This window comes from Fundulus heteroclitus, chromosome 19, assembly GCF_011125445.2.
Source record: "Fundulus heteroclitus isolate FHET01 chromosome 19, MU-UCD_Fhet_4.1, whole genome shotgun sequence".
Lineage (NCBI taxonomy): Eukaryota > Metazoa > Chordata > Actinopteri > Cyprinodontiformes > Fundulidae > Fundulus > Fundulus heteroclitus.
This window is the reverse complement of record NC_046379.1, coordinates 3,997,972-4,018,220: the sequence shown is the minus strand read 5'-3', so window position 1 is coordinate 4,018,220 and position 20,249 is coordinate 3,997,972. Positions and strand designations below refer to the sequence as shown.

The window sequence follows — 20,249 nt, the reverse complement described above, 5'->3', positions numbered from 1 at the left end:
CTGCTCTCTGCCTCCATTCTGGGATCACTTTTACTGGAGAGGAACTCATAAACACCAAACAGGCCTTTCTTGTTATTATCTCATCGACCTGAACTTCACTGAGATGTTAGTTGGTGCTGCAGACGAGCTAAATGGGCAGGTCTGTCCGTGAAGCTTTGGCAGCGGGGGACTCCGCACAGCCTTGTCCTTAATCTACCTCACTAATGTCGACTCGCTGGCGAACAAAGTGAACAAAACTGCTGCTTCAACTGCACAAACCTGGACTTTAGTGGATCTGCTGCCCTCAGTCCACACCTGGCTCAGTGAATATACTAAGGGCAGCGCTCCTCTGATGCTGGGCTTCCAGCTGTTTAATGCAGACCGTAGCCCAGAGGTCTTCAGGAAAAAGAGAGGAGGTGGTATCTGCTTTTACATAAACAAAGGTTGGTGTTCTGTGATAGGCCCCCCCGTCTGGATTTAAGGAAGATGTTAGTGGGCTCTTTCAGTGTCAGAAGGTCGTCTTCACTGGGATCTTAAACAAGTCTCTGGAGCTCGTGCTTCAAATGCTTCACCTTCATCCCAGTCCCCAAGAAATGCACCAAGACAGGGATCAATCAAGACTCAAGAAGCTTTATTAATGATGTTTTGATGAGACAGACATCAGCTCAGAATGCACATAAATACACAAAACAGGCAGACACATTTTTTTTGTGGGCATTAGGTCTCTATGTATGTATGTATGTATGTATGTATGTATGTATGTATGTATGTATGTATGTACATACATACACATACCGTATATATATGTGTGTGTATCTATCTATCTATCTATCTATCTATCTATCTATCTATCTATCTATCTATCTATCTATCTATCTATCTATCTATCTATCTATCTATCTATCTATCTATCTATCTATCTATCTATCTATCTATCTATCTATCTATCTATCTATCTATCTATCTATCTATATATATGACTTAGACTTAGACTTTCTTTATTGTCATTTTGTATGCACAGAGTGCATACAGAACGAAATTTCGTTTTCATACAGCTCAGAAAAAAAAAAAAAAAAAAATATATATATATATATATATATATATATATATATATATATATATATATATATGTATATATATATATATATATATATGTATATGTGTATGTGTGTGTGTGTGTGTGTGTATATATATATATGTATGTGTTCGCTTCACCCCAAATAAATAGATTATTTGGTACAATGTGAAAAAACACAGCATCACAAAATGCAGCTTATACAATTTCAGATCTCATTTACCTGTTTTTGAGTTCCTTAATGATGAAGCAGAGCATCCTTGCTCCTTTTTGCAGCAACAAAAAGTGTTCTCATTGCTTGTTAGTTAAGATACTAGCAAACTGGTCTGTGATCAATGTATTAGCAATATTATGACCTTTTACAAAGTTTTAACATAGACTTTAAAGTCAATCTTGGTAGTTTAAAAAAAGTATGCGTAGAAGTAAAGTTTTGCCTTTTTTTTAGTGTGCATTTTATCATCTTTATGGATCTTCATGATCAGTTGAGACTTTGTTTGGGTTACAATGTGCAGTATTTGCTGTTTTATTTGCGTCTCATTTACAACATAGAATTACATGTGCCGTTTAACTATTATATCTAGTGATGTCCTGTTTGCCAGTAAAAAATAAATCTACAGAACCTGACACTGTAACATTGATACATATTTGAAGAGATCATCTTGATTCCTCTCTGCTCTTCCAGTGTTCACCAGTGCAGATCAATTGTCCTTTTGCACAACTGCATTTTCACACACAAACGTACGGAGTGTGTGCCTTAGCAGGTCACGAGTTTATGGATTATTCTGTGAAGAGGCTGTACCATAGAGACTGTGGTAGTTTGACAAAGAGGTGCTATCTACTCCGTTTTAACTTTGTATTTTAGGGTAATACTTGTGTGAAGCCTTTAATCACTTCCAGACAGGTTTATATGAAGTGCACATATAACAAAAAATGAAGATTTATTTATTTAAAATGTGTATTGTAGCTGTGTTATCATTTTATCAGTCCAACTCCTGCTCTTTGTTCTGGCCTGAGTGAGATAAAAGTCCACAATGTGTTAATAGGACCTGCTTGCTTAAAGGTTTTGGCACTTTGAATTAACATCAATTATTTAAAAGTATAGAAAACAGTTGATCAAATCATCACAAAGAGAACCTATTATTCTAACTTAATAGCTATAAATCTTTAACAGGCTGAAGAGATTCAGACTCCATTATTATTTGTCTCAGCTGTGCAGCAATAACTGCAGCAAGACGGGTTTCACCTTCAGATTAACTGCAAACCGTGAAGTTGCGGCAGATCATGTTTCACGCTTCAAAATCATCAAATATTAGATTTAGATTTTTTACAATGGCACTTTAAGCACTCAATATATATATATATATATATATATATATATATATATATATATATATATATATATATATATATATATATATATATATATATATATATATATATTTATTTATTTATTTATTTATTTATTTATTTATTTATTTATTTATTTTATTTTTTCAACCATAATGTTTTTTGAGGCTAGACGTTTTTCAGTACATTTATCCCCATCTCTTCTCAATTGTATAGATACACATGAAAAGAGCCAATTAACTTGAGTTTTTGCAGGCTGAACTGATTTATTTTCATGGCAGAGGTAGTTCAACCAGTTTTTTTTTTTTTTTGTGGTCCAACTGGCTTACACAAGTTCAAATCAAAAGTTCAATTAAAACTTTTTCCCAGCTCACAGTTTGTTGTTGCTGCTCATACGTACTAGGAACTGATCCAGAACCGCTCGCTCAGAGGAACTGTGCAGGGATAATGAATGCATGAATGACGCAGCGTCGTGACAAATCTTTTCTCCGCCTTTAGTGTGGAGTTTTCAGTTACCTTAGCAGGATCATTTGATGTCCAAACCTTTTCCCTCCTTTCTCTTGTGTATCAGGAACAACAGCCAAGCACGTGGTGTTCCTGGCAGGAAACACAGCAAAGCATGGCCTGCGGTGCAAAGCCTGCAAGATGAGCCTGCACCACAAATGTGAGAGCGGAGTCGGGCAGCAGCGCTGCATGGGGAAACTGGTGAGATACATGACACAGACATAATGCTGGATGCACTTTTGCCAGTTTGGGAGTCTCTGAGGCGCAGGACTGTAGTCATCACAGTGTCACAGCAACAGCGACCAAAACAGACACATTCAAATATGAAAACTGGCAGTGTGACCATTTCCCACCAGAATGTGCTTATTCAGAAATCACACATTATGTGTCAGTGTGCCAGCGCATCTGTGACCACCATCCGCTCTCGTCATCCTCCTCATCATCGTTATATCATCGCCGCCGCCGTGTTAGATAAGAGCGACACAGCTCCCTGTCTGAAAACACTGAGCTCTTCATCTCCATCATGTCCAGCCTGCGGCAGCGTCAGCTTCGACCGTAAATAAAGACAAACGAGACCGCCCTCGGGCCACTTGCTCAATGTCACGGGGGCAGTTCTAAGTGTGTGGTTTCTAGTTTAACATGCAACATTCAACTTTTATATTTACAGTCTACAGGAGACGTCACAAATAGACCAAGTATGTCCACCTGTAGGATTGTCAAGGTTTAAGTTGCCAAAAGCATGCAGGTGGAAAACATGCAGCTACTTCAAAAGTGTTCATATTCCTTAAGCTTCTTCACTTTTATTGCTCACTGACACAAACTTTATTTTATTTTATTGAGTTTTAATACGACAGCGTAGATAAGCAAGTGCATTGCTGTGAAATGGAAGGAAAAACATACAAGCCTTTCAAAAATGTTTGTTTCAAAAATGATAATTATAAACCTGAATGTTATAATTCCAAGTCATCTGCTTCTGGCCTCGGAGGATTTTTAGGAAGCATTAGAGAACAACAAGCGTTATGAACACTGCAAAAACTGAACTAGAAATAAGTCAAATCTTCTCAAAATGAGTGTATCTGTCCTTGATTTGAGCAGGCAAATAAGATGATCTGCCAATGGAATAAGATTTTTGCACTTAAAATAAGAACAACTCATCTCCATCGTCTTATTTGAAGTGCAGGATGTCTAATTATCTTATTTTAGGGGTCAAAATACTCATTCCATTGGCAGATAATCTTATTTACCTGCTCAAAGCCAGGGTAAATACACTAACTTTAAGAATATTTTACTTATTTTTACATTCGTTTTTGCAGTGAAGTCCAGGGAACCCAGCAAACGGGTCAGAGAAGAAGTTCTGGTCCAGTTTACAGCAGGGTCAGGTTCTGAAACAACATCGCAGAGCTCTGATTATCATCTGGACCTGGAGAGAGGATGGACCACCTGCAGACCTACCAGGACATGGAGGAGTATTAATCTGAGAAGCAGCCAGGAGGACCATGGTAACTCTGGAGGAGCTGTAGAGCTGCAGAGATTTGTTGTGCTCCCCACAAATCTGGCCTAAATGAGAGAATGGCCAGAAGAAAAACCATTGTTGGAAAAACATCAATCAGAATCCAGGCAGGAGACATAGCAAACATACTAACACTCCATATAACGTAAAACACACCATTTTCTTCAGCTTACACAGGGAAGCTGGTCAGAGTTAATTGGAAGATGGATGTACTTAAATGTGTGAAAATCCTTTTTTATGTGCCCTGTCTGGCAGTGTAGCGGTCAGAGTTGCCTTCTTAGTGCCACAGAGAGTCCACAGAGTGGAGCATTGCTGCTTTTGCTATTATTCAACTTGATTGAATATTATTTTGGGATTATTCAATAGAGGAAGAATCAGAGAGAGAAAGGTGAGGCAAAATGTTCAACTTTAGAAATGGTGACAACAATAGAGTAGAGGAAAAAAGAGAGAACAATATAACATCCTCTGAGTCCGCTTTTACACCTGCAGAGAGAGATATAAAAAGAACAGCAGAACCAACAGAAAAAGTATCACAGATACAAACAACCAGCGCCTTTGATAACATCACTGAAAAATATGCAGTATTATCTAATACAAAATGTATAAAGTGACAGCTAAAGCTAATAACTGGGGAAGCTGCAAAAAATTTAATGTTCAACGTTCATAAGGACAGCACTTATTATACAGCCAGAGCTACAATGGAATAGTTTAGATCAAAGCTCGTTCACATGTTAGAATGGCCTAGTCAAAGCACAGACTCGGATCAAATGGAGAATCTAATGTTAACAAGCAACACAAAAGCTTTGTTGCTGTAGCTGCAGCAAAAGGTGCTTCTGCAAAAATATTCATTCAGCGTGGCTGTATATAAATGCAGCACATGTTGCATTTCTACTTATAAAAGAATTTGAAACATGTATAATTGTCCTTCCACTTCATAACTCTGCACTCGTTTGTGTTGCTCTGTCTCATAAAATCCCAATAGAACATCTTGAGGTTTGTGGCTGGAATGTGACGAAACATAACCTGACAACAGCCAGCTGCATGTATCGCTCCGCCTAGCTCCACTCACATACATCTGGGACACCGCTGATTGAAAGTGATTTCCCCAACCAAATTTTTGGTCTGGCCAATCAGGACGCAGGGCGGGTGTTTCATGGATGTGACGTAGTGGAGAAGCCACCGTGAGATTCCAACAACAATGGCGGCTCGCATCGAGGAAGCAAGCGTTAGCATTGATGCTGCTATTTCTTCCGTGTTGTCCAATCTACCTAATATTGTTTCATTAAAAGAACATCAGAGAACGGCTCTGAAGGCTTTTGTTGGTGGAAACCATGTTTTCGCCCTTCTCCCGACCGGATTTGTCAAGTTTTGTTTTCCGGGGCGCGGACGCGCAACGCGGACGCGTCCCCGGAGCGGTTAGCGCGAACCATATAAGGAGACCTTTAGTCCTCAACGCGGTCGGCCCGGGATCGACTCCGACCCGGAGACCGGGATTGGACGACACGTTTTCCGCGGAGCGGGGGGGAGAGGGACGACACGTTTTCCGCGGAGCGGGGGGGAGAGGGACGACACGTTTTCCGCAGAGCGGGGGGGGTGGACGACACGTTTTCCGCGGCCGCCTCGCCAAGATAGCGCTGCGGGAAACCCTGCACTAGAGCCGCAAACACATAAAAAAAAAGGTTTTTTTTTCCTGCGTCGGTCTCATCAGCGTCACAGGTTAGCTTCGGTGTGAGTGGTTGAAATAGCACGTCGATAAAGATGACAGACAAGTGGCTTATCCAATCATATGCAAGGAGTTTTGATAAGGCCCAGCCTTCAGTAAAGGCAATCCCTATGGCCGTGTCCCAGATGTATGTGAGTGGAGCTAGGCGGAGCGATACATACAGCTGGCTGTTGTCAGGTTAGACGAAACATGGAGGGGAATTAATACTTTTGCCAGGCAGTGTATGACAACAAGCTGTTCGAGTTCTGCTTTGAAATGTAATTAGTTGATTTATTTAAACCATGCTTAACTACCTGGAGTAAAGCGTCGGTCATGTCCTCCGGGATGCAGAAGATTGATGAGTTTTGTCAAATTTGAGCTCCTTTTATTTTTGCAAATGTGTAAACACTCCCCAGTTGAGACGGAAAATCAGCATTGCATTGTCATCTGACTCTAAATGCCTTAAAGGAGTGGTATGTTAAAACTCTCTATTCAACAATCTTACTCCCAGGAAATAAATCTTAGGCATTGTTATTTTAGGCCTGAATGTGATTCTCCTTGTAGGCCATTTTCTTAAGGGTAAAGAACGAGAAGCGGGATTTAATGTGTCACATCTCTTAACATTACTCATAAACTGCATTAAAATAAGATCTGATTAATAAACGAGTCTGTCAGGGTGGTCCTGCTGTTTTTACAAAGCAGGATTCGGCCACACTGGTGAAGGCCAGGAAGCAGCAAATCAGCAGATAGGGCTAAACCGGGACATGCACATCAGACTCTCAAGGCCTTTAAGGTTGTATGATTTATGATCACCTCCTCCCCTTTAATGGTCCGTCGTTGCCTCTATTATGCAACAATAACTGGAACTAGTTAGGAAAATTTGGAATAGGCTGAGTTGGTGTCAAGCAAGATAAAAGAGAACAAATGTCATGTGGAAACGATGTAGCAGTAAAGTCAACAATACAGCCAGGCTTTCTCCTTTTTCCCCCTGTTATGTTTTTTTCCCCCCCGGGTCGCCGGTGGGAGGAGGCTCGCAGATATGACCGGCTCTCAGGAGTGGAAAATCAGGTTGAGAGGTCAAGCATATAAAGGGAAGTTTCCCCAGAGGAGTACGGCTCTAAATTCAACAAACTCTAAACTTGGATGCTTCTGCTGCCATGCTTGTTTCTCTTGGCTAACTGAACGCCCCCAGTATGAAAGCTGAAAGTGACTTCATGCTCCAAAGCTGTATTAAAGCTGCAGCTTGTTTTTTTTGTTTTTTTTTTCCAATCAGCTTCTGAACTCTACACAAAAAACAACAACAATCACTTTAAAAAGCTGTGAAGATTTGACAACTTCAGAATCACCGTTGCTTTTTGGATCAAAGTTTCAGTGGCAGATGTCATCATCATTTTTGCAAATTTAGTTTTTCAGCTATGTTAAGGCGTGTAGAACAGGATTTATTTATCTGTCCAACAGGAATAAATATTTTGAATTGAAAAAATGCCCTAGGATGCCAAGAATGCATTCAAAAGCTGCTTGTGATTTATGGTGCTGCATGTGGAGCGCTGAAATGTGGCATCCATGTGTAACGCAATAGAATTGAATTGAATTGAATTGAATATATATATATATATATATATATATATATATATATAGATAGATAGATAGATAGATAGATAGATAGATAGATAGATAGATAAAGTGAGCTTTAGCCTGGAGACCTACCAGCCTGGTACCCTGCCCAGAGGTGTAAAAGCTTCCTTTGGTGGGCCCAGTCTGCAGTTATGAATTACAGCTCTTGGCAAAAACTCATTAAGACTAATTAGAAACGATAAAATTCTCACACCATTCAAAAATGGGTTGTTAGTTGCTCCAGTTCTGACCAGCATTATTATTATTATTATTATTATTATTATTATTATTATTATTATTATTATTACTATATGTGCACAAAGCTTAGGCCCCACCATATATCACCAAATCAAGCCTCTTAAATTCTATCAGGCCATGTCGCTGTAGTTTCCCTTACTTCTAGCATACATCACTTCAAGATACCCCACATGATTAGATTGTAGTGTAAGTTAAACATACTGATCTACATGGTTTGCACACAGCCTAGAAAACTCTAGGCTGTGTTCAAACTCTAGAATTTTATTTAATCTCTAAATAAGTATTTTCAGGCCTTATTCCCTATCCCACTGTCTAAAAGTTGTGCCATTATTTCTGTTACATGTATCCTTCCTTTATTCCTTGCTTCCTATCTCTTTCTAAGATTTTGCAGATAGCTGTATTATAGAAATATCTGCCATATTCAGATGGATTCTTTATTTTTAAATTAGTAGTAGAGTTTGGAGAAGTATAAAAAAAATTGACAAAAGTATAGAAACCTTGTAAATGCTATCTGACAGCAGCTGTTGTGAAATGCTTTTTCCTTCATTTGGTTTCAAACACGGAGTAAAAATAGATTCCAGGTACAGCTTTGTACAGCTTATCATGGGTGTTTAATATTATTTGCAGACATCAGTAAATGTTTTGTGGTGATAGAGGACTTACAGTAAAAAAGTGGTAAAGGAAAACATTTTCTTACCTGCTGCAACTGTATATAATGTCATAAATACTATATGGAAAACTTAAGAGTCACCATGACGGTCTGGCTGCTGACTCCCTGCTGTAGATAATTTAAGTCCTCATCCTTAACTTGTTTCTACTTTTTATGCCCTGGAATCAAAGATTGCAACTGTTTTATCATCCTGGAACAAAAAGAGTTTCCAACAGAGAATCTCCATGTGTGCAATCCTCAGAGTGCTCACTCTGTCCTTTTTCTGTGTTGCAAACAAGCGGCCAAACATCCATTCCACTCATTTATCATTGTATTTACTGGCTTACAAACAACACAGGTGCAATCCGAGACACAATCCATACATGGAAGGCCATATCTGGATTTCCAAGTGTGACTCAAAAGGCTTTTTGTGTCTTAAAAGTCAGTTTTTAAATTATTATTTGCATTGAAAAACAATGAAAAGGCTGGTTGAGATTTATTTGTTTCAGACTTTCCGGGTTCTTTGATTTCCTTACTGTAAAACATGATGGTATTTGCTTTTTGTACAAACCGACATGTGTCAGTTACTCCGTGAGTCACGGCTTCAAACTCAGCTCACATCCTGACAGCCGTGCTCATGTTGGACAATATCTGCAGCGACAGGAATTAAAAAGGAATCAAATTGATTCACAGCATTGCTCATCATGAAATCAGTGATTCATTCTTCTGTTTTTTTTTGGTGAGGAATGTCTTGTCACAAGCACAAAGAAAAACTGCAACACCTCCTGCTCTTCCTAGCTTCTTTCCGTTTTTTTCTAAAGAGAGACAGGTGACTTCCTGTTGAGAACTGGTTTAAGCCAAGTATCTTTTAATAAGGTTTTAAAAATACTGACATAAGGCTGCTTAACATAAACAGCACAAGTGGAAATTGTACTCATCGAGGGCATGATCGTTACATTAATTTTAAATCACTTATTTGTGTCATTCTATTTTGCAGGTGCATAAAAACTAGAAAACAAAGATTTGGGTGAACAAACGTATTGTATTGAAAATCACGCATACGGTATGCGTACACTTTGCAGATTAGAGGTGTTTTCCTTCGTGTGGTTTGCCTCAGCTGCCGGCTTTGTTTATGACCATTCTTTTAATCACAAGGGGTCATTTTTATTTAGATGCATTGGTCCACTGGATCAGAACCGGCTTGTAAGCATAGGCCACACGTTTTCAACAAGGGTTGACTTTGGGGCCGTTGCACAAGCTTGTTTTACTCATTCTCAAACTAGCTTTATTAATGTTTGGGATCATTATTTTATTTATGTTGTGTCCAAGGTTCAACCATCCTGGTGTTTATTTAAAGCAGCACCATGTAACTTCTAGCCACTAGGGGCGCTAGACTTGTAATTTCCAGGTTTAAAGCCCCTGTCAGGCCAGTGGAAGCACTGCACTGTCGCAAAATTAAACCATTTCAATTTGTGTGTTGGAATGACCAGCAGATTGAGAAGTCGTGGAGTTATTTGTAAAGATAAGATCACATTCCACCCCTCCAGGTTAATTCCTACATGACCCATTCAGCGAAGGATCCCACCCTCTCAAGTGGCGAGTTTTTGAGACGGGCAGCCCGCACGGACCATCAATATATGCCAAGTATTGTATATTGATCTGAAAAATAATGCAACATATCTCAAATTAAGCTAATACTTGGGTCAAAACGTACACAGTGCTGCTTGAGCACTGTCTGTAGACCAAAACAACATCTGTGAGACACATCCCTGTCTTTTAGTTCTTTCTATCTACAACAAAACAATGACATTTTGCTTATTGCTCCTTTAAGCTAGAGTTGAAGAAATAGGAGGTAGTCCTCCCTTCTTCATTATTCCATCTGTCTCAATATCCAGAGGTGCTACATCAGTGGCAGGAATAATGCCTTATGGCATTAACTTTATTTTCAAAACCGACACCTAAGCTTGGCTGAACGGTCCGGCTGTTGACTTCAGATCCCTCTGTCGTCTCTATGGCATGTAGCGGGTTTTGTAATTATTGCTAAGCTTTAGGTTTTCTATTCCATGAAAGCAAAATCCTGGGAGAAAAAGCATCCCCAACCCAGGGACTGCTTCGGGGGGACTGGTAAGTGAGTAGAACTTTGTCCTCTTCTCATGGTTACTTTCATTATTCTCAGCCATGATTTGTGCACAAAGGATCTTTAGAGAAAGGAAAAGTGTTCACTCTGTCCATTTTCTGTGTTACCATCAAGAGTTTATGCATCTGATGTATATTTTAGCTAGAAAGAATTATAATTTAAGTAAAGAAAATAATCTGTTCTCCATTTACAGCAATAGTTGTTGTTGGTGTTCCAGACTATGCGGTTAGAGCTACATCTACATATCTCAGTGCCTCCTGTTTTAGAGAGGCACAGCTCCAACGTCTCTTTTAGTCTCACAAAAGTGCGTTTTAAAATGACTAATCTGCTTTCTGGCTCAAAAAGTTGATGATGTTTAAAATTGAAGGTTTTAGTTTCATAACTTGCAAAGCACATGCCCAATATTCCAACAAATTAAAAGAGACATCTCCAGTAAAATGCGCATGTTCATTTTTAGGGCAAACACCAGTCTGCAAGAGAATATATAAATTTAAAGGATTTCACAAGAATATTAAATTAATGTTTTACTTATTGTCATGCATGCTTGTCAACTTTTCAACCCTTGGAGTGGCAAAATAGATTTGCCTTTTAAACAAGCAAGCACATAATAAATCTGTAGTGACTGATATTTTTCCATACAACAGAATATTGTGCTAAAAGTGCCGCTTCGTGGAAATGACGGCGTGGGTTAGCCTCGGGCCGGCTCTGTGCTGAGTGTGACGTCTGAGTCTGACATCGTTTTGTTAACAGCATCCCTCCCTCCAGCATCTGTTGTTCACTTTGTCCTTGAAATGTGTTTTTTATTTGTGGCTGTCTCGCCGTTTCTATCATTTTGCACATTTATATGTGTGGATGAATAGTCACTAAGAGGTTTGATGAATTCAGTCCGTCTTTCTACTCTTATATTCTGAAGTGGGGAGACAGGCTGCATTTGCTGCACAAATATACACTTTTTTATGGATTAAAAAAACAACTATCTGAACATGTTTCCTCCCCAAGTTAATAAAAAAAATCTAAAGGTTTGCTAATTACTCCTTATTTTAAGAACTTTGGTGATTTGTTTCTTGTTTGTTTGGGTTGTGGTGGGGGTTTTAATTGCCCCAGAAGTATTTTTATTCACACTTTTTTCCTCTTTTGTGTCATTTTCTCTGCAGCCAAAAGGCTTTCGGCGATACTACAGCTCTCCATTGCTGAACCAGGAACAATATGGCTGCATTAAAGAAGTCATGCCCATTGGTGAGCTTAAACCATCCAATATGCATTTCAGCTTTGCAGTATTTTCCCAAGACTGTTTCATCCTTTGTACACAAAGGAGCGTCATCACAGATCCTTCCTACCTGCAGCTGTTAGACTTTATAACCATAACTGTTCCCAACAAACTTCATTTTATCGTCTCTGCTGCTATCTGCACAGTTTTCCCGTTTTTGTAAAGTCTGTTTTCTTATGCACAAGTATACATGCACATTTTGTACACTTTCAGAATCACCCTATTTAGGTGCATATTTTTATTTAGTATGCAATTTTTGATAACTGCACAGGATTTTTCCCTTATGTTGTTGATACACCTGAATTACTGCAATAAAGCAGTAAAGGATATTTCTATTCTCCTAATAGAACAGCGTTTGTTAAAAAAAACCCTCCTTGACTAGGACAAAAGCTTCATCTTTATTTGCTCATCTTATGTCTTGTGATGTTCTGCTCCATAGCCTGTGGGAATAAGGTGGACCCAGTGTACGAAGCCCTGAGGTTTGGGACATCACTGGCACAAAAGGCCAAGAGGGCCAGCGGCTCAGATTCTCCAAACAGAAACTCGGTAGGAACCCAATACTTGGCTTTATGTGATATCTCCAGCTTTGCTTTTGTTTGGGCTTCGTGTAAATTTTGTCCCGCGTTAGCAGACGCGATGCAGCTGATGGTTTAAATAGATACGGAGGCTGCAGGGCTGCAGACACTACCAATAAAGGCAGTGTGGCCCAGGCAGGCTTGCTGGAAGATGTCACCGCTAACTCCGGTGTCACAGCTCTGAAGATGAATCAGACTGCATGTGGAATCTGTTCTCATGCTGTACGATATCGTAATGTAAGGGGAACTGTATCTGGACGTGTGCCTCCGGACCATGACGTCTGAAAGATGTTGGGTTTGGGCCGTCATCTGCTGTCCTGTGCAGCTGTTAGAGGTGTGTGTGTGTGTGTGTGTGTGTGTGTGTGTGTGTGTGTGTGTGTGTGTGTGTGTGTGTGTGTGTGTGTGTGTGTGTGTGGAGGCTTTAGAGACAATGTGATCTCAGCAGGGGCCACATAATAGCTTCCAAATGCGGACTGTGAAACAACACGTTTGCTTCCATCTGCAGCTCCAGATAGAAAATAGATTTTTGTCTCAGCGCTGTTTCACGCTCTGAGACCTTGCTAGTTTACTTATGGTGCTTTGCAAAAGTATTCACACCCCTCGACCTTTTTCACATCTTGTCACATTACATACAAAAAGACCTCAATGCACTTAATTGAGATTGTGCGCGATAGAACAATGCAAAGGAGATCATAACTGGGAAGTGGGGGAAACCTTATCTGTTTTTGCAAGTTTTTAACAACTAAAGGTCTGAAAAGTTTTGTGCATATTTGTATTGATTCTTCTAGATATCGTCTAAACCAGGGGTCACCGATCTTTGTGAAACTGAGAGCTACTTCAATGGTGCTGTGTTACACGAAAGGCTGCCAGTACTGACCTTTTAACTGGAAGAGTCAGAGTTCAGCTTAACTTTATGTAAAATAAACACATTTTTCATTCTTTGTTGTAGATTATGTCATTTTTAAATCTATACCGATGCAAGTGTGAATAAACAGGAAGAGTAACGGAATAAAATAAAGTTTTAGATGCAGCTCACTGGTGGATTGGCCTTTTTTTTTAGAACAGGCTCCGTTGGCACCGCATGTGTTGATCCTGATCTAGTGCAACCAACTAACTGAGTTTGTGGCAGCTTTTTCAAATATTTGTGATCAAAGTTGCAAAGACTTTAATATCACTGCAAAAAGGAAACTAAAAGTAGGTAAAATCCTCTTGAAATTAGTGTATTTTTCATTGATTTGAGCTGGTAAATCAGACTATTTGCCAATGGAATTTTTGCACTTGAAATAAGATGATGGAGATGAATTGTTCTCATTTTAAGTGCAGGATGTCTAATTACCTTATTTTAGGGGTAGAATTTCTCATTCCATTGGCAAATAGTGTTATCTAGCTGCTGAAATCAAGGACAAATATTCAAATTTTAAATTTTAAATTTTACTTGCTTTTAGTTCCCTTTTTGTTGCCTGTTTTGTGGGTGAACGCTGTGATTCTACATGTGCTGCTGAAGAGCTTTCCACTGCTTCTGTGCTACACTTTAGGAAGCAGACGCACACAGACTTATTACAGCTGGCGCAGCACGTTTTAATGTTGCAGGTCCGGCATTAGAGATGTAAGTGACAGGAAGTGAAGTAACGCAGGGGGGGTAAGGGGACTGATCCAAATTGTAGCGCTAAGGTGAAATTTGCCAGAGATGCAGAAACTGGAGAAAATTAAACGTCTGTTCAAAATTTTCTAATTTCACTCCTTGATTAATGATCATTAATGACTGATTGATGTCTTAAAATCACCCAGTCAAAGTCTAGACCTTAAATGCGAATCTATTGCTCTCCATTGATGCTGATTGAGCTTGAGCTGTTATCATTCAGAGGAAACCAGAAAAAAAGGGTTTATTGATAAATGCATGCTTCAAGTATCAGAGTTTTATGTGACAAATCTTTTAAGTTTATCACCAACAATGCTTGCTGAGCTTTTTTTTTAATCACGTCTCTATCGATTTCTTGTTTTTAGGCCAGTGATTTGGATAATGTTCCAGAGGAGGTTGTGGCTCACAGCAGCAGGCAGGAGCTGTCGAGGAAACACAGCGATGACGGTAGGTCCCTGTTACGTTTCCCAACATGCATTTATTTCTACATCCATTCAAACCTCCAGTTTTCCACTGCGCTAAAAGTTCAGGCTTCTGCTGTGAGTCATTTCTCGGTTTGTTTTCTTAGTTTTCACAGTCATTCAGAACGGAGCGGAGTGTTTATACCTGCCAGAGAGAAACGCAGATGATTTGCCGGTGAGAAACTGCTTCCCCAAAATGTGTCTGCATCATTACTTTCCCTTGTTCCCCGAAACATCTTTTGTTTTCTGCGAATTGATTCCTGTTTCTTTTCACTTCCAAACCCAACTGCTAAACGAAACGGCTCTGGCTTTTTACCATTTTTGAGACGTCTGCAGCCTTCTCAACATTTCTGTTGCCTTTTCCCCTAAAGTTTCCGGTGTTTTGCATTCTGTGGCGTTTACTTTTTGTTTCCCAGAAAACCTCTTAGGCGCAGCTTCATCCACTGACCAGTGCTTGAACTTGGCTTGGTTTGTCTCAGGATTTATATTCAGCCATTAACCATCCTGCCCCCCCCCCCCCCCCATCCCTACTTCCATTTTCCCTGCTGAATGTCCCAGGACCTTGTGGAAAAATGCGGCTTTCCTCCGGCCTCAACAAATCAAAGTTAAGCTGAGGCGACCGCTGCCCTGTGAGAGTACAGACAAGCCCTGACGTTAACCTATCGATCCGCTGCCGAGCTTATGGTGCAGAATTCATGCTGCAGAAAGAGAAAAAAAAAAGGTTAAACATCTGTGAAGCACCTCCTGCAGCTCAGCCATGAATATTTCATGGACCACTTTCATTAGCGCTCCTGCGTCCTTTTTCTATCGTCTTCTTCGTGGTGGAAATCGTGGAAGGGGTGGTTTCAGAGACAAAAAAAACTCTCAAACAACAGGACAAACCCTGAATCACATCCAGGCTTGCAAAAAAATTAATCAATCAAAGTTTAATGTGTTTTTGAATTGAAAGGAAAGGGATGTGTCTTAAAGTTCAAACGTGTGTGGCACATTTTTTATTCACACTCCTGATGTTGTCTTTTTGGGTATACGTGTGCTTTGTACGCCTAGAAACTGAATATTTCCCTATTTATCTTTACAAAATAGCTCACGCTCAATCAAGTTAGTTGTATAATAGGTTGGGAACTTTAACTAGGCCATTGTAACACAGTAACACACTGATTTAAATATTGTACCTGAATGTTTGGTCATGTCCTGCTGGAAGCTCTCTAGTAGCTCCATCGGTATTCCCCTACAGGTCTGATCCATTTTCCAGTCCCCACTCATGAAACGTATTCCCACAGCATGATACTGCCACCACTGTGTTTCACAGTGGGGGTCGTACGTACGTTGGGGTGTGCTCTGTGGACTCAGGCCAAAACGTTTAGTCTGGATCTCATCTGAGCAGATGTTTGCTGTGTCCCACATGTCTTGTAGTAAACTGGCTACTCTTTGATCCAGGACAGATTTATACGTAATAGTAGTCCCGGCAACAGATTCAGTCTAACCCGTGGATCTCTGCACCTCCTCCAGAGTTACCATGGAACCAGAATAATGCTCTCTTTACTCGGTCCAGGTGGACGTCCATGTCCTGGTAGGTCTGCAGGTGGTCCATCCTCTCTCCAGGTCCAGATGATGGATGGATCAGAACTCTGGGATGTTCTTGTAGAACCTGATCCTGCTGTAAACTGGACCAGAACTTTCTCCCTGACCTTTTCTGCTGGGTTCCTTGGTCTTTGTGATGCTTTTTGTTCTCTAATAGTCTCTGAAGAACCAAACTTTTGAGGACTTCATAGGACAGGTGCATTAATGCTGTGATTAAAACAGACAGGTTGACTCCTTTTTACTAATTGGGTGAATTATGGAGCTTTATTGATATCAAGATATTGGAGAAAAGCTGTTTGAACACAAATGCACATCACATCTTTCATAATATTTGTAAAAAAAAAACCAACAACAACTGTAGAGACCATGACCAACTGTGTTAGTACTTGGTCCAACTCATGAAGTCCCGATAAAATACATTGACATTTATGGTTGTAAATTGATAAAATGTAGAAAAACTTAAAGGGACTTTTGTATGGAGCTATGTGCGGCTATGTTGTGTGATGCACTGTACCAGTTCAGTCATCCGTTACAGTGAGGTGGCTGGATGTGCGTTGTGCGGTGCCATCAGACTGGAGCGAGCACAGCTGGCAGCAGGCTGTTTATCAGCTGACAGGTCCATTAGCTCAGGCTGGCGGACAGACAGATGGAGGCTCTGCGGGGTAATGAGCAAAGAAAAATTCAGAGCTCATTCTTTGTCAGACAACAGGCTTCCATGCGGATCCAGAAGTGCGCAGAATCACACAGGAGCTGCACATCTTGTAGCTGGAGTCTAACAATCTGATGTGGTGAAGGGGTTCTTCATGGGTAGGCTCAGCTAGGACCTTAAGGCCTAAAGGCTGTTTCACACGGCAGGATTTTAAAATAGTCGGCTGATTTTATAACTCTAAGAGGCACCACACATAAAGATAAAAAATTGGAGATATCCCAGGTTTGCTTGTACAGACCAGATCACTCTTAATACTTCGCACATGGCAGGAATATCTCCTTAGATTATCTTTAGTGTCATACCGATAGTCGGGGCATGTCGGGGTTATTATTATTATTATTATTATACACTATTATTATACACTATTTTTAGTTTTACATTTTAAAGAAAAGTTTAGAATTTATCAAAAGACTGAATGCTGAGTGTTGTAATACTGTATGCTGAAGTTCTTTTTAATTAGCAGAATGGCTACACATTTAAAATTCTTTAATTGTGTAAAAGAAAAACACTAAAGCACACATTCTCTATTTCAATTAACATTAAAAGGTGTGTGTAAAAATCTCAAACTTCCCAGCATCTGAGGGAAGCTCTGAAGTTCGTTAAATTTTGGGTAATTCTGGGTAATTGTCCAGCTTCCCTGTAACGGACTGCCTGCATTACAGGAGGCATCGCTGCGTTTCATTGGTTGATCTGCCCTGGTTAGGCTAGTTTAGGCAAAAGTGCAAGTTTTGGTGTTGGAGCGGTCCAGAGAACGGAGCTGTCAGAAAGCTGATGTCCATCACAGTCAGGACCAGGATTGACCTGAACCTACTGTTATCATTATTTATTTACTTTTGCATCATAAGAAAATAACTTCCTGATATTAAAATTGAGATATAAATGTCCTGAAGGCGCTTTGTTGAGAATTTGGCAGTATGCGTAGGGTCAGCTTAGTCATTAATGCCAAACACTTCAGTCTTAGTCTTATTAGACTAGAGGACAATGCCTCTGCAAACGGTATTTAGGCTTTTTATGTTGCTTTAGGGGTTATGGCTTCTTCCTCTCTGAGTGGCCTTACAGGACTCATTTCCCTCCAGCTTCAGAAGTGTCTTCACAAGGCCTTTTACTTCTGTTCTGGGGTCAATCTGCACATTTCCCGCAAAATACAAATCATATATGAAACAAACTCTCCTTCCTAAACTGAATCATGGCTGTTTTAATTTATTATTGATTAAATCATTTAACATATGGAAATTGTGCCCAAGGCTGAATCAGACTTGTGGAGGTCTACATTGTGTCTTTTCTGAGTTTTTCAGCTAAAATTCTCACGATTTATATTTTATAGCTTTAATATAATGAAGCATGTGTTTGAGATAAAATAGACATTGTGGCTCTGATTAGGGCTGGGCAATATATTGAGATTCATAAAATATCAAGATTTTTCAAAAAGAGACATAAGATTAGGATGTATTGTTTAAATGGTCTGTGTTGTGTTAGAATTAAACTTTTATGTGTTCAGCTTGGTAATTTTTCAGCCGTTTCTCAGATTTAACTACAGCTGTTTTTTACAAAGATGTGCAAGTGATACATTTGGAACAAAGCTTTGATTAAGAGATGCCTTTTTATGATTACTTTATAACAAGAAAAATATATCAAGATAAATATCATATATCAGCATTCAGCCTAAAGATATTGTGATATTATTTTTGGTCCATATAACCCATCCCTACTTTCTATTTATCATCATAATCTGGGTAGAGGCATAGTAATCTCTATGTATGTAAACTTCTGAGTCTAATTTTTTAAAAATGGTAAAAAAATCTGCTCTTAAATCACATTTTGTTCAGCCAATAGAAATAATTTTGGTCTTGCTAGCTGAATTAAACAGGAAAGAGTTCATGTCAGACAATAAAAAAGGTAAAATGTCTTTTTATAGAGTAAACTTCTAGTGTCAACTCCATATCGCTCATAAAGGCAGAGTTGGCATTAATCTCTACATTTCTATATATAATATGCTCCAGAAAAGCTAATCTGATTTTAATTGCACTACAACAGAAGCACTGTTGTTCTCCTGGCTGTACGCTGTTCCAGCATATAGCGTCAGGAGCCCTTCCAAGGCCCCCGAGCAGCTTTTCATTGGCTGTAATGGATGCCTGCTATCATGGTTTGGACCCTGAGGCCATGGAGGCAGTTTACCCCGTGGCTTCGGTTAACTCAGGCCATCCATCAGCCACATTAGCAGCCTGTGTTGGTGTCACTTGTGGAGCCATTTCACTTTATTAGAGCCGTCTCTTGCTGTCCAACAAGAGAAAAGGGCAATTAAATTTCCAAAAAAAAAAAAAGTCCCTGCCATCTCTTTTTTGGAAGAGTTTCCCTGCTGTTGCCATGCAGCAGGAGCTTCCATCTGGATGGATTCAAGGGACGCAGCAGGTGGGACTCACACTCACAAGGTGATGAAGCGGGGGAGCACGCCCACCGCTTCCCTCAGCGGATGCTGGGAGTGCCAGAGTGGCGGCAGGGACAATCTTCCCTGCTAATGGAGCGGACGCTTCTGTGATAACTTCCTCCACCACCTGCAGCGACGCCTGTCCCTGTTTAACTTTAGGGAAACCTGCGCCCGCCTCTCCGTCTCACTTTAACAGATGATTTAAAGAAGGACAGTTCAGAAGTATTTATAGTTTTCATGCTTGTCTGTTTTTTTGCTGCACAGCCTGGAATTAAAATGCTGGTGTCTACAACTTTGAAGATGTTTTTAAATTTTATTATGTAGCAAAATAACAAACAAACAAAAAAAAAAAACAGGAGAAAAAACCCCTGAAAACTTTAAAGTCTGTACTTTGTAGAACCGTATTTTTGCAGCGATTCCAGCTGCAGGTGGCTTTGGATGCGTCCCTGTGAGCTCGCCACATCTGGCCACTGGGAGTTTTAACCATTCCTTCCTAACTCAAATCCACATTTTTACATCTGCCCACAGATTTTCTCTGGGTCTCATATCAGGGCTTTATGATTTCCACTCCAAAACACTGACTTTGTCATCTTTTAAGTCCCTAGGTAACTAATTTGGTGGTGTGGTTGATTTAATTGTCCTGCAGGAGGACTAGATTACCCCAATAGCTTTTATCTTAGTGGCTTACATCTTAAGATGCAGCTTTATAAACACAAAATGCTAATTGTCACACATAGCGTCTTAATGAAGTGCACCAGTCCCTCCTGCAGCAAAACACCCTCCCCACATCAAGATTAAAAACACTGTTTAAAATTGA

General features: G+C 39.9%; 1 protein-coding gene across 3 annotated transcripts in view; it reads left to right on the top strand.

Moving 5' to 3' along the window:
* Positions 1-20,249, top strand: part of stac (SH3 and cysteine rich domain) — a 48,336-nt gene that overhangs the window by 16,293 nt on the left and 11,794 nt on the right. For all 3 annotated transcript variants that reach the window (XM_012857751.3, XM_012857750.3, XM_036150816.1), the window contains 5 exons: positions 2,973-3,106; positions 11,930-12,011; positions 12,482-12,588; positions 14,622-14,703; positions 14,825-14,892. In XM_012857751.3, the coding sequence (XP_012713205.1) occupies positions 2,973-3,106; positions 11,930-12,011; positions 12,482-12,588; positions 14,622-14,703; positions 14,825-14,892 (473 nt within the window). The remainder of the gene's footprint in view (positions 1-2,972; positions 3,107-11,929; positions 12,012-12,481; positions 12,589-14,621; positions 14,704-14,824; positions 14,893-20,249) is intronic.